Consider the following 13,931-nt stretch of genomic DNA (forward strand, 5'->3'; position numbering starts at 1 on the left):
TCAATGCGCATAGCATGTCCAAAATCAGCTTTGGCATACCAACATAATGAATAATTAATAGTAGATATTTTAACGATCGATAACTGCTTAGATACAAACTTGTAGCCATGTCATAACAGTTTAGATTTTTAACTAAACTCATAATCTTTTTTTTTTACTTCAAACGACAAATCATAATCATAATTATTTTTAACGATGATTGAAGATATTACAGATTATGAAAAATATTACAGATAGTTATATAACCGACAAATATATATCTTATAAAAATTCGCATCCGAATATGTGACGGTTTTACTTGTATTATATCCAGCTATTTTATGAAAATCTATATACGACGATTCTGTTTACACCATGCTAGAATTCTCGTGATAATTAACCCACTGTAATAGGAAGACTTCTGTAAAATCAGATGATCATCTATCTTATTAAAATAGAAGTACACTTTAAAATTAACCCTAAGATTTTTAAAATATTTACAACCTAATGTCACTGAAGTAATTAATAAACCTAATTTTGAAGATTTTGTCTTTTCCTAATTTAATGCATAATTTCCTAAATTAATTCTACAACAAATTCATGATAAATCTTAAATTTAATGTAAATTAATACTATAAACAAGTAGATAAGATCTTTCCATAATTATGTAAACATTTTAATTTACTATATATATATTATACATTAGTATAGAGAACAAATTTAAAGTGAAAGAAAATATTTATACGAGAAAATATTTATGCGGTCACGGGTCAAGCTATAGAAATTAACAACAGCATCGCAAAATTATTTTTCTTTAACAAATTTATTTTAATAGAAATTATATTTCAAACTATTTTTATATATTTTATGTATTTATAAATTTATTTTATTTGTTTTAAGAGATATTAAGATTTTGGAATTTGAAAAAATAAAAACCCATCCCTATATTATTTTAGTTACAATATTTAAAATTTATATCAGAATATTTTATTAAACCTATAATTACAAATACATATAATTAAATATTACAAATACATATAATTTAATATAAACAAAAACCTAAAAACATAAAATAAATATCCACCCGGTCAAAGTCTAGTTTTCAATTAAGTGAAAACTTGAACAGACTAAAAGATAGTTAAAGATTACTTTGTAACCAAACTTTCCACTTATGAAATAGTATGACATTGTTTTTTCCTTCTTGCCATAATAAGCCGATTGTGCACTTTTTCTTACAAATCAGAACATTTCTTGGATAATCTTGGAGTGTAACAATACTCTCTTTAAGAACAACAAAAGAAACAAAAAGTTTCTAGAATTTCTGAATGACTACAGAGTTTGCGAGACCGGCTTCATCAATGGTCTGAAAAGGATCAGTAAGCGGCTTAGGTGGGAACCCCATGACCTGAAGGCTGTAGTTGATTGGATTCCCTGGTCGAGAAAAGTCAATAAAAGCACGAATGTCGTTGACCGTGTGATGGTTATTGAACTTAGCCACCATGCGTGTCCCGTCAGAGAGTCTAAGCTGGATAGACGTGGATGGAAGAGTTTCATCAACTACAACAGGACTCTGTGACGGGGATGGAGCCGCGGCTACATCGGTTGGGTTGCTTAGGCTTTGAGGGGTTGATGAGCTAGCCCCACCTCCTAGTGTCCTTCCCACTCCTTGAAATGCAACCGTAGGTTTCTCACGTTCCTACAAAAAACAAAAGAATGTAACATGTTATACTTTGGTTACTATCATTTATAGATGGAAAGAAGAGAGAAGACTCTCACGGGGCATATCTCATCTCTTCTCATAAGATTAACATGTACAGGAGCTCTTTTATCAGCAGGCTCAAGCTCTTTAGGACATTCAGACTTTCGAATGCTCTGCAATAAAACAAACATCGGTTCAATCATTATTGGCCAATCATGATTAACCAATGAATTCAGTTATTTTTTTCTTCTTTTACGTCGAGAAAGGACTCGTTCTCTGGATCATCCAACTTCCTCAAAGGTCCATCATCAACAGTGAAACCGTTAGACCAGAAAACGATACTGTGAATCACAGGCTCGGGAGGTTGAAGAGCGGTTGGCACGCTTTCTCCTGAAAGCAATCTCCCGGTTCCAGTGAAGCTTCTGCTGGAACTAGGAGGACGCTCAAGAGGTCCTTCCACCGCTCCTAGTTGTCTTGCTTGGTTGAATATCTCATCAACATCGTCGTGTTTTGGTTCTTTCGAAGGATCCTGAACAAGCATACCACTGCAAACACATATAAAGTTATAAACAGAACAAAGATCCCATCAAGTGTCAACGTTATCAGATTACCAATCATAGTACACCAAAACTGAGACAATGAGTTTTAGATCATTCAAGCTCAAACAAATCATTCATAACTAGTTCAAAAACCCCTAGGATCCAAATACAAACCACAAAAAAAATCTGAAATATCAAAAAGAAGATTCAGAACAGACCTTTTCTCTCCGCCGGTGTAGTACTCTTGAGGACCATCGGAATCACTGTCGGAGTCCGGTCCTGATCTTCGGTTCAGATCGGAAAGTGTACGGATACCACTGGTCCGACCACCAGACGGCTTCGACGGTTGCTTGTCCTTTGAAGACATCTCTCTCTCTCTCTCTGATGCTTTCTTTTTTCTCCGGCTTGATCGAGAATTTTTTTTTTCTTTTTTAAAACACGAAGTCGAGAAGAACAGAGATTAGCCGGTTGACACGCTAAAAGTTGTTACGCGAAAACATAGCGAGTGTAGTATACTCGCTGGCTTGAGAGTTGTTAAGTGGTCACGTGTGTTCGTATGTGCGCGTGTCCTTAGTTGAAAGACAATAATAATTAACAATGAGTTCACCTGCTAATTGTTTAGTTATGATGCTATTTATCATCGTGTGAGATACAATCATGTGATCGATTATTTGATTTCTTTTTTGATAAATTGTTTGTATTATTTTTGCTTAATAGGATCCGATAAACTCTATAGCTAATCTAATACATAAAAATCTGTGAATAACAGAAGACCTTCAAAGTTCAAACTGAGCTAAAAGTGAAATAAAAAAGTAACTCTGTTTCGGAAGTGGAACCACTTTATAGTCTAATCACTTTAAAAAGTTGAAAGAATCAAAGCATACAACAAGAGCCATGTTGTTCCATTGTCTCTCCCCCCCATTTTACAAAACGATAGTTCACCACACTTCATGGATGAGTTGGTGAGACTCCGACCGAGACAAACCTCAACCTCACAGAACAATACGACCGATGATTATGTATCGTCGGGTGAAGATGGGCCTAATGACCCTCTAACCTCCGACTCAAAGACCGAATCAAACTGGAGTTCTGACTCCGCCACAACCTCGACGGGACTGTCGGCCGTCATACGAGTCATGTCAGATTCTCTTCTGAGAACGGAACTGGCGGAAATGGAGATGATCAAGGCTCGCGAGACAGCGAGGTGGGAAGCTGAGAAGAGAAGGATGGAAATGGAACTGGAGTTGACTCGAATGGCGCTTCAGACTCATTTACAGGCGACAACGTCTTTACTTGTCGAAGAACAGGAGATCTCTCCGTCGTCGCGGAGGAAAAGGAAGAGATCACAAGTTATAGAAGACGAGTCCTCCACCACAAGGTCAGATCAAAACCCCTTTTCATTATTCTTACCATTAAAGTGGCATTAATTAGAGAAACATTAACAACAGAGCTTCGTTCTGTAATGGATGTAGGGAAAACAGTTTAGCTTTATTGGGCTTACTCCAACTTAACCTGATCTTCTCGAACTCATTGACCTGAAAAAAAGTGCAGTACGTCAAAGTCAAATATCAACTGGATGATGACTTACGCTCGGAAACTGTCTTATTGTTCTTATATTATGTGTGTGTTTACTATGCTAATACCCTTTCCTTCCAACGTCTCTAATGAATAAGATTTTACAATCTACCGTCTCTGTTATTAATCAGAAACAAATATAAGATGTGTCTTTTGGTACGATATTATTTACTCAGGTGACTTACGATATTAAGCCAAAGAAATAAAATCTACTATGACGATATTATTTACTCAGGTGATAAAGCTCGTACAGATCTGACAGACTCTTTCCTAAAAGATTTTATACGAATCACCTAGATATTTGATTAATTGACACAGTATTTGGTTAAGTTTTGTGGCACTTTTACTTAGAGAATCCACTTGTGCAGTTTGTTCATCACATTGGACCGTTTAACCCCTTTCCATTATGAGTAAGAAGGTGCATTTTTGATTTCTACAAGCGGAGAATGTGAGTGAAAATCATGACATAGTAATCAACAGACTTGCATCTACAAAACATTGAAAAAGGATCCAGCATGCGACGACTTCGTTTCATCAACTAAAGGATAATTAAAAGTGGGCTATATACGGACTGGGCCAGAGAAGCCAACATGAACAGTGAAAAAAGCCTATTTAAATACAAGATTCTTTCATCGATCGTTTGTTATTTTTAATACTTAATTTTTCTCTCGTCTCTCAATAGTTTTCCATGGAGAATAAGAAGCGAAACCCTAGTTCTGACGAGCTTCTCAACTCATGGTCGGAGCTTCCTCTTGATCTCTTGAATCTGGTGTTCAAACGGCTCCGCTTTTTTGATTTTCAATGTGCTAAATCCGTGTGTTCGTCTTGGCTCTCTGCTTCGAAACGATCCGTGCCAAAAGATAATAACACCCCTTGGCTGATTCTCTTCCCCGAAGAGCAAAACAACAGTCACATTCAAGTTTTTCAATCCCGGGGAAAAAGAAAGACTTTACAAAACGCAAGACACTGGTTTTGATTTTTCAAAGAGTGTTTGTAAAGCAACCCATGGAAATTGGCTCTTAATGCAAGATCTTCACGACAATCTCTACATTGTGAATCTCTTTACCAACGAGAGATTCACTCTATGTCCACCTCCTATTGAGTACCAGATTCGAATGACAAAGGTGTCCACTGTGTTTTGGATTGACGACAAAACCAAAGATTATGTAGTTCTAAGCAATGTGGATGGCTTGCATGTGGTTTATTACTGCTCCAAGAAATTCAATAGATATTGGAGGTCAATCCCTGAAACTTCTTATTGTTATGACATGGTTTACAATGATTACAGGCTTTACTTGTTAAAATACGATCGTGAGTTCAGCATCTTCGATTTTCATGGAGATATTCCACAACAAATCATTCAGCGAGAATTGAATGTGTCAAGCGTCCGTCCTCATCAAATAGGTAGTCGATTGAGCATTGTTGCGACAAAGCTTGTAGCCACAGTGACAGGAAACGTCCTCATGGTTCGAAAGACGTGGAGATCGGATTCTAGGACCTGGTCCTTCCTGGTTATCAAGGTTTATTCATCAGGGAATCTGATGGAACGCCAACTGGTTAATTCTTTAGGCAACGAGTCGATACTTTTTGATCAAGGCATCACTCTGCTGGCCAACGACACTGATGGATTCATGGCAAATTCCATCTATTTCAGTGGCGAAAAAGACACGAAGGATATCTATCGTTTTAGTCTCGAGACAAACAAGACGGAGCTGGTGCACAGATTTGACTGTTCTTCGGTTCAGTTCTCTAGAGCTCGATGGTTCTTACCAAGTTTTACACATGCCTGATGTCTTGAAGTCAACAATGTCTTTCTCTAAAATAACATGTTTGTTCTTCACTTATTACTGGTCCTTATTTGGAATAAAGGTTTTACTTATATTAGTCTTCTGCTAATTTAAATTTTATACTTCACCTGTTACTAGATTTTGACCTGCGCTTAAGAAGCGCGGATTTGTTTTTGATTATTTTAATAACTGTGAAATTTGGTTTGATAACATTTTTATAATGTTTATATTTTTATAATGTTTTATATACTAAACAGACTATGAGTTTATTTTTAAATTATTATGGATATATAATTAGATAGTCGATTAAGAAATATACTGTGAGTATTTAGCAAATTTTGGTGATTGTGTAAGGAAAATAAAAATTAATCTATATATTAAATAAACTCGTAGACCAAGTAAAAGATTATTTCTGGAATATTGTTATTGAATATCATATCTAAATTATATTGGTAACAAAATTTGTTTTAGAAATAGGGAAATCGAAATAAATCATTTTTGAAAATAAACTTGTTCACGAAGTAATGATATATTTTCGGAAATCTAGTATTTAATTTCGTATCAAAAATTTCAGAAATTTACTGTTGGCCGTGATTAATATTTCTAAATAACAGATTCACAATATATTGTGTTATTCTTTAGGTAATATCTTTACTAAGAATATCTTTAGGTAATATTCTTTAGGTAGTTACAAACCAGAAATTGTTTTACACGTTTTGAAATTTTAGTTCGTAAACAGTTTGAATTAAATAATATGAAATTATTTAATAATGTAGAATGTGTGGACATGTGTAATTGTTTAGAAGTCATAGTATATGTGGTATAATGATATAATTTTGAAGCTAAGATATAAAATTTCTATAATGTGATAATGGTTTTGAGTAATTGACATCTTGTATTTTTGAAATAGGATTTTCACATTGGAGTCGAAGACATGTAATTGGCCAATACTGCTGCATTCTTCATTATTCTCTATTAAACATTGTTGAACATATGTAAAAAACATTGTATATAGTATGGTACATATAGTGTGATATAAATCGATTTAAAAACATAGATAGGTATAATGGGCGATTATTTAATAGTATAGATTGTGGGGCTTTAAAATCTTACTAATCGACAGTTATGGGTTATTTAAAAAACCATCGACATATAGGTTGAGTAAATTATGGTAACAACATTAGGAGAAATATGAGGTGTAACATTTAAATGAAAGAGTCCAAACAACTTGCATAAGTAGATTTTTCAAGAATGATTGAGTTTTAATATATAGTATAGATCCTTTGTCCATCATATATGAGTGTTTGATGCGAAAGTGCGAGAAAGAAGAACAACAGATTACATAAGATTGGGTTAAAACATAAATGGAATGACAAGGGATATTGTAACTAGTAACTCACATATGCCTGATAACGATTAATAACTAGGAAAAGCACTGGTATAGAGAGTCCTCCTATAAAGAGTAGCTAAGAGCAGTTTACCGTAAAGAGTCCTGGTGCTTTTGCAGCTTGCGAAGCATGCACACTTAAAAGCCTTTCCGCAATTAGTTTCTTAGTTTGCAGACATAGCATTGGCATATAATTCCGAGAGGAGTGATAATCAGTGAACCATCATTACACTAGTGTTTAGAAATTGATGAGACACTGGTCGGATCTTCCTCTTGGTCTCTTACTCTTATTAATGATATTGATATGAAGGCATGCTAGGTTTTTCTAGTTCAAGGGTTGTACCGTATAAATTCACTAGATTAATAGATGGTAGAAATCCCCTTGACCAATAGAATGATTAAGGGTTCGTTAAAGTTTTACACCAGAAAATCTGAGTTTCGAATCCCAGTAAAAATGAAATCATATGAATTAATAGAGAAAAACTTACAAGCATGATGCAATAAGTATCATCAAACGTAATACAATAGGATGATTCAGTTAATGTAGTCAGTTGTGAATTTGATGAAAGAAACATCAAACATATCCCAAACTTCTTACTTACATCGGCATCTTATTAAGCAGGTAGAATTGTTGACGTGTTTAATATTCTCATAATTTTATAATAGCATAATTATCTAGAGCTAAAAAAATTTGATAAATAAATAATTTTCACCACTAATTTAGTAAGATAATAATTTTAGAAAACCCAATGTATAAGGTGGAGAAAGACGGGAAAACAACATTTAATCGCCTATTGATAATATCTCTCTTTCAGTTCTGTCATGGGGATGGAGGAGAAGCAGAAACCTAATTTTCATGACCATCTCATAGGAAAAGACACGCCCCTCTCATGGTCAGATCTTCCTCAAGATCTCTTGAATTCTATCTTCGAACGTCTCACCTTTGCTAATTTCCAACGAGCCAAAGCCGTATGTTCTTCTTGGCTCGCCTCCTCGAGACAATGCGTGCCCAAAAAACAAAACCATTGGTTGATTCTCTTCCCCGAAGACAACGAAAACAATTACCAATGCACGTTGTTCAATCCAGAGGAACGAGACAAACTTCACAGAACGAAAGATCTTGGTCTCGAGTTTGCAAAGAGTTTTTGTATAGCAACCTATGGAAGCTGGCTCTTGATGCAATACCCTCGATGTAGTCTCTACGTTTTGAATCTCTTTACCCACGAGAGAATCAATCTACCTTCCGTGGAGTCGCAGCTTGGAACGGCAAAGGTGGAGCGAACCCTAGATGGAGATGGCAATGTTGAGTTTCGCACTACAGGTCCCGACGGAAAGGTGTATAGAGGTACTAGTATACGAAACCCTGTGTTTTGGATCGATGAAAGAACCAACGATTATGTTGTCGTATGGGGACTTCGAGACTTGTGTGTTGTTTATTCAAAGAAGGGAGATACGGCCTGGACTCAACTTCCCAAAACCTCAGGCTGCGTTGACGTGGTTTACAAGGAATCCAAGCTTTACTTCTTGAGCTTGTCCGGTTGTTTCTTTATCTTCGATTTGTCTGGAGAGACTCCGCAACAAATCTTTCAGTGTGGTGTTATCGTGGAAAGACTACGCTTAGGTCTTGTTGTTCCGACAAAACTTGTAGTCACCGTGACGGGAGAAGTCTTCAAGGCTGAAAAATGGTGGAGGTCGAGGTCTAAAACCTGGACCTTTCGTGTTATCAAGATTTGTTCACCAGGATTCCTGAGGAATCACCAACTGGTTGGTTCTTTGGGCGACGAGTCAATGCTTTTGGAACAAGGCGTCACTGTGCTCAGCAATGAAGGATTCATCAGAGACTGCATCTATTTCAGTGATATAAGAGAGAACACTTATTCTATCTTTCTTTTTAATCTCAAGACAAAGAAGACAGAGCCGCTTCACAACTTTGATCGTTCCCTAGCTCAATTCTCTAGAGCTCGTTGGTTCTTACCACAAACATGATTTGATCTCAACTACGTTATGTGAGGAAACTAAGTGTGTTTATAGGTTTATGAAAAAGCTATTGTTTACCCTAAGTTCCCTCATAGTACGCCTAAGTAAATGTATTTTCCTTTTCTTATATTTGTTGCCCAAACATTAACAAGGACTCCATACAAGATCCTAAGTGTGGTGATTTTTATAACAATTTGTATTGACACAGTAACTTAGTTATTGTATGTTTCAACTTACATATTGTTTTTATACCAACATAACTTGAAGATGACCATCTAATTTGGTTGAGATCGAACCCAACTCATTGGATCGATTCAATATGCTTTGAATAGTTCTGAAGTGCGTAACATTCATGGTTTACTGTCACAAACTGTTTGATGTTGTGCAACAATAAAATTGGAGAGACAGACACTATTCGACATTGATCAACCGTGTTTGTGTAATTGTGTTTGTGAAGTTGGGTAATTACGGTCAGATATTTTTGTATGAATGCAATTTCTCCCGAAAAAACAGAGACTGGTGTTAGGGAATAGTGGTGTCTTTGATGGTTAACTTTCACCCAAACGGCCAAACCCAAGACCCTTTTTGTCATCCAGTAGTTTTTGATTGAAATCGTAAGGCTGGTGTTACACAATACCTTTTCCTTGAATAGTAAACTAAAATTATAAATCGTCACATCATAAATTAATAATCTGTTCCACATTATACGATTGAATTTTTAGCAAAGAACATTTACCTCCAGTAAATTGGTAGTTTTGTACAGATAGAAAATTACATCTACAAAAAAGAAAATTGTTTACTTGGTCATGAAACTAACCCATAAAAATGTAGATAAGTATAACTGTTTAACATTTTATATTAGAAAGCTTTCTCATTCTTAATTTACATGATATAATAAGCAAACACGAATATTTGCCCAAATCCACACATCGTACTAACAGCAAAAGTAGCAAATAAAAATAAATAGACCCTTTGAGGGGACACTATTAATAGGGGTTTTACTATAATACTACAAAACAAAGTCAATGAACTTTCTTAATGAAAAGATTACGAAAGCCAAATAAACCATTAGGATTGGGATTATTATTAACATTGGCGATATTATCATCACTCCCAATGTTACTACTTCCACTCTGGTCGTTTCTGCAGCTTAACCGGCTCCGATAACCGATGCACATTGGCACGTTCAAGTTTATGACTTTTGCTTTATTGCTCTCCATTCCAGTTTTACCCCTACGCGCCTCGGGAACCTCTCTTTTACCCGAAAGCCGACCCACCGGCTCGGATATCGTTTTCCCTGTCGGAGCTCCACTTCCACGTCGGACTTGCCAGACTGGACTGTTCCGACCAAGATGCACGCCGTTACGACCGGGACTGCTCGGCCATTTCCTCGACTTCGACTCGCCGGTGGAGTTGCTCCGGGAACACGGCGCGCTGCTGGCTTTCCGGGTCGTCGGAGCTCCAAACGACATTCTGGGTCGTGTCACGTTGTTGCCAGCGGATCTGCTTCTCGAAAACGGCCAAATGTTGATATTCAGCTCCGCTCCTGAGCCTGAGCCCGAACCAGGACCCGTACCCGAACCGGACTTTTTCTCTTTCTTCTTTTTGTCTTTCACCTTCTCTTTCTTCCCGACAGGTTTATGTTCGGTCTTCTTGAATATATCCCTCCACCGCTTCGAAACCGTCGGTTCACGGGTCAACTCGGGTCCTAAACCGGGTCCGGTTTCGTTTTTCTGCTCTGTGATCAAAGCATCGGTCGAAGGAGATGGATCCGGGTCGCACTCCGAGGCATTTGGGTCGGGTTGAGGTTCGGATTTGATGGGTAGGAGGTCAAGAGGGAGGAGAACGCCGTCGTGGAAAAGCTCGTCGGCGGAGAGAAGATCTGATTCGGTTTGAAGGAATGAAGAGTTTGTTAGACGCCAGAACTCGAATTCTGGAGAGTTGGAGTCGCAGCTGCTCCTCCGTCTTTGGCTACCGCACGGGGAGAGAGTCTCCGGTGGAGGTTTACTGCTTATGCTCGTCGGACTATCCATTTCGCTGGGAGAGGGAGAGGGAGAGAGAGAGCGTTGCAAGGTTGAGGATGATATTAATGAAATATATAGAGAGAGATAAACTGAGCAGGTGCAATGTGACATTATATGCAGAGTACATAAATGACGGAAAATTATATACCAAATCATATTTTTCCATTATTTTAGATTGCGATGTCAAAAATTAAATTAAAATAGATGGAATTTGTTTATAACTGGAAAATATCTCTAATTTAGTTAATTTTATATTTCTTTCCGTTATTAAAATTTATAGAATATTGAACATGAATACAAGACAAGATTCAACAAACCTACTTATTTTTTTTTATCAATCAATAAACGGAGTAATAAATTTCTTTTCTTTTACAAAAGACGGAGTAGTAAATTTCAAACAAAATTTCACCAAGCCTTAGATATTTTCACTGAAGTAGATTAATGTATGTGATAGTTGGGATAGTGCCATTTAAACTATATAGTTGGTAATACGATTACATGATTGGATTGTTGTGTATATAGATCCCACGGTATAATATTCATGTATATGCAGCGCCGGACTAATCTCTTATATAATGTCCTAATCCAAAATTTAAAATTATGCTTTTGTACAAAATTTTTCAAAACTACAAAATAGTATTAAAACAATTAAATTTTCATTTAAAAATCAAAATTCATAGTCTGTATTTAAATATAGATTTTCTTACATTTTTATTTATAAAAGAATTTATTAGACTTACATAGTCAAGCTTTTCAGCCATTTACGTTTCAATTGATAATATAATCTATTCATTTAACTTTTTTATGATATGATAAACAACAACTAATTTTTTGCCAACTCTAGCTTCAAGATACTTTATTTCAGATGTGGTGATCGTTACCAGAATAGTCAACAATATACATCAAGAAAATTTTATGTTTTGATAATAATTATTCATTTTTATTAAAAATCAAACATTTCAATAGATTTTCTAACTTTTTTAGATAATGATTTTCAAAGAATTTTTACTACCATAAAAAATATCATCAGTTATGTCTGAATGCGTCTCATTTTTTTAAAAAAAAATCTAAATTCAAGCATGATAACCTAAAGGTATCATCACTTGCATTTGTTTACCTTAAGCAAACAAGAATCTAAAAGGTTTTCCGTATTTTTGAATTTTTTAAATCTAGATTCAAAGGAAACTAGAACTTGTTTCGTGAGTGTGTTGAAATAATCAATCTTAAAAATTTTCTACAACAATTTATTTGTTTATTAATATTAGTAAAAAAAATTCAAAAAATATATTTATTTATTTGGATACCTTAATCTACGTAATATCAAAGAAATCATCATGCACCATTTTTCATATGCTATTCTTTTTTTCCTTTTGCAGCATTGTTTATTACTTGTTAATTGTTATTATTAGTTCACCATTAATAGTTGATCCTGAAGACCTTGAAGCTCTTTCTCTCCATGTATATACGACCCAACTCATTAACTCTCCTCACCTAACTTTGATTTTAAGCAAATATAGACCATATGAATCACTTCTATATTTCAGGAGACAAAGCTAACCAAACTGTAGGTTTTCGTATGTAGATCGCCAAATTCATATTTAAAATCCAGCTCATGACGAGACTTTTCAAGTATAACTTATGCTAAACTACAGTTGATTATTTGAAAATCATTTTGAGACTCATATTATCATTTTATGCCAATAGTTCTTTTGAACTAGTAGTTTTTTTTTTTGAGAAAGATTGAACTAGTAGTTTAGTGTTTGGAATAAGTTCTATAATGCATTTAGTTCGATTTCTGTTGGAAAAAAAAGATTTATTCCACATTTTGACATTACAACAACGGTTTTCAACTAGGGAAATTATTTTGGACCTGGGTCTAGACTCCAAACAACTCCTAATTAAAAAACAAATAGCCAAATTTTATTTTATTTACACTTTTCCAAGACAAACGCCATACTTCAAAACAAATAGCCAAATACTATCCTTCCCATTGTTGTTTTTTTATTTGTTAACTTAACCTTTGTATTGCATTTCGCTTCTCTTATACTAATTTCCAACTTTTTACACATGCACATACGTCTATATCCTTCGTAGTATTGTTGTTTTACTTGTTAACACATCCTTTGTATTGCATATGGCTTCTCATCTTATATAAACATGAACATAATGTGGAAGGCATAAAAATAAGGAGAATATTAATCCCACTAAAATTTATTCCTGGACCCCTCGGAACTTGATATTTTCTCGTTTCATGATTAATGGTTTCCGAGAAAATAGCAAACGAAAGGTAAACTTTATGGATTACAAGAATGAAATTTGCAAACTGAAGTTGACCCTTTTCATGTTTAAAATCTTCTAGGATTATCATTACCCTGAAACCCGGGAGTCATTTCATTCTACATTTCGTCTTGTTTTGTTTTCTTCTTATACAACACAAAAGTTATCAGTGGCTTTTAATTCAAATATGATGTCATTGGTGATACCGAGTTTCAAAAATTTAATTATTTATACATCATAAGATTTTCAATCATTTCTTTAATTTGACTAAAAATAATTAGAACAACAAATCACATTCCTCGACCGCATTTTATGGAAAATAAAATAGCAAAATACTTAGGGTATACTTTAACATAAAAACACTTGAGTTTGTCAACTGTATATTTAACCACCAAGTTACTAGCGTATACGCAGACTATACACATTCCGATTCGTATACGGCTGTACGTGTATGTACAAAAAAAGTCTATAAACCTTTCTTTTGTTGTCAAAATTGTTAAATTCTATTAATACAGTGTATAAATTTAATAAATACATTTTACCTTCCACCAATTTTAAATAAGTTTCTGGTTATGTTTGATATTCTTCTTGTAGCTCACGAATAATTTTTATTCTTTTGTTCGGTTATGTTCTTTTGTCTTGCCAACTTCTGTATTTATTTGCCTTTTGTCAACCTTGACAAGTTAT

General features: G+C 35.0%; 4 protein-coding genes and 1 pseudogene across 5 annotated transcripts; 3 read left to right on the forward strand and 2 right to left on the reverse strand.

Moving 5' to 3' along the window:
• Positions 1-1,124: 1,124 nt before the first annotated feature.
• LOC108840109 (plant UBX domain-containing protein 3) lies at positions 1,125-2,650 on the reverse strand. The gene is made up of 4 exons (XM_018612930.2): positions 2,436-2,650; positions 1,935-2,223; positions 1,756-1,851; positions 1,125-1,675 (listed from the first exon to the last, which is right to left on the reverse strand). The coding sequence occupies exons 1-4, from the start codon at positions 2,582-2,584 to the stop codon at positions 1,292-1,294; spliced, it is 918 nt and encodes a 305-aa protein (XP_018468432.1). The 5' UTR covers positions 2,585-2,650; the 3' UTR covers positions 1,125-1,291.
• A 442-nt stretch (positions 2,651-3,092) lies between these two features.
• On the forward strand, positions 3,093-3,954 carry LOC108840111 (uncharacterized protein At4g22160). 2 transcript variants are annotated; one of them, XM_018612935.2, is made up of 2 exons: positions 3,093-3,595; positions 3,699-3,954. In XM_018612935.2, exons 1-2 carry the CDS (start codon positions 3,168-3,170, stop codon positions 3,754-3,756), a joined length of 486 nt encoding a protein of 161 aa, XP_018468437.2. In that variant the 5' UTR covers positions 3,093-3,167; the 3' UTR covers positions 3,757-3,954. The 2 variants fall into 2 exon arrangements, with proteins under 2 accessions (XP_018468437.2, XP_018468436.2); XM_018612934.2 differs by having other exon boundaries at positions 3,094-3,595; positions 3,690-3,954.
• A 498-nt stretch (positions 3,955-4,452) lies between these two features.
• Positions 4,453-5,637, forward strand: LOC108840106 (putative F-box protein At4g22180; annotated as a pseudogene).
• A 2,151-nt stretch (positions 5,638-7,788) lies between these two features.
• Positions 7,789-9,670, forward strand: LOC108839457 (putative F-box protein At4g22170). Its single transcript, XM_057004327.1, has one exon. It carries the CDS (start codon positions 7,789-7,791, stop codon positions 8,950-8,952), a length of 1,164 nt encoding a protein of 387 aa, XP_056860307.1. The 3' UTR covers positions 8,953-9,670.
• A 105-nt stretch (positions 9,671-9,775) lies between these two features.
• On the reverse strand, positions 9,776-11,138 carry LOC108821709 (uncharacterized). Its single transcript, XM_018594704.2, has one exon. It carries the CDS (start codon positions 11,121-11,123, stop codon positions 9,966-9,968), a length of 1,158 nt encoding a protein of 385 aa, XP_018450206.2. The 5' UTR covers positions 11,124-11,138; the 3' UTR covers positions 9,776-9,965.
• Positions 11,139-13,931: the final 2,793 nt, after the last annotated feature.

Source organism: Raphanus sativus, chromosome 2 (assembly GCF_000801105.2).
Source record: "Raphanus sativus cultivar WK10039 chromosome 2, ASM80110v3, whole genome shotgun sequence".
NCBI classification, from domain to species: domain Eukaryota; kingdom Viridiplantae; phylum Streptophyta; class Magnoliopsida; order Brassicales; family Brassicaceae; genus Raphanus; species Raphanus sativus.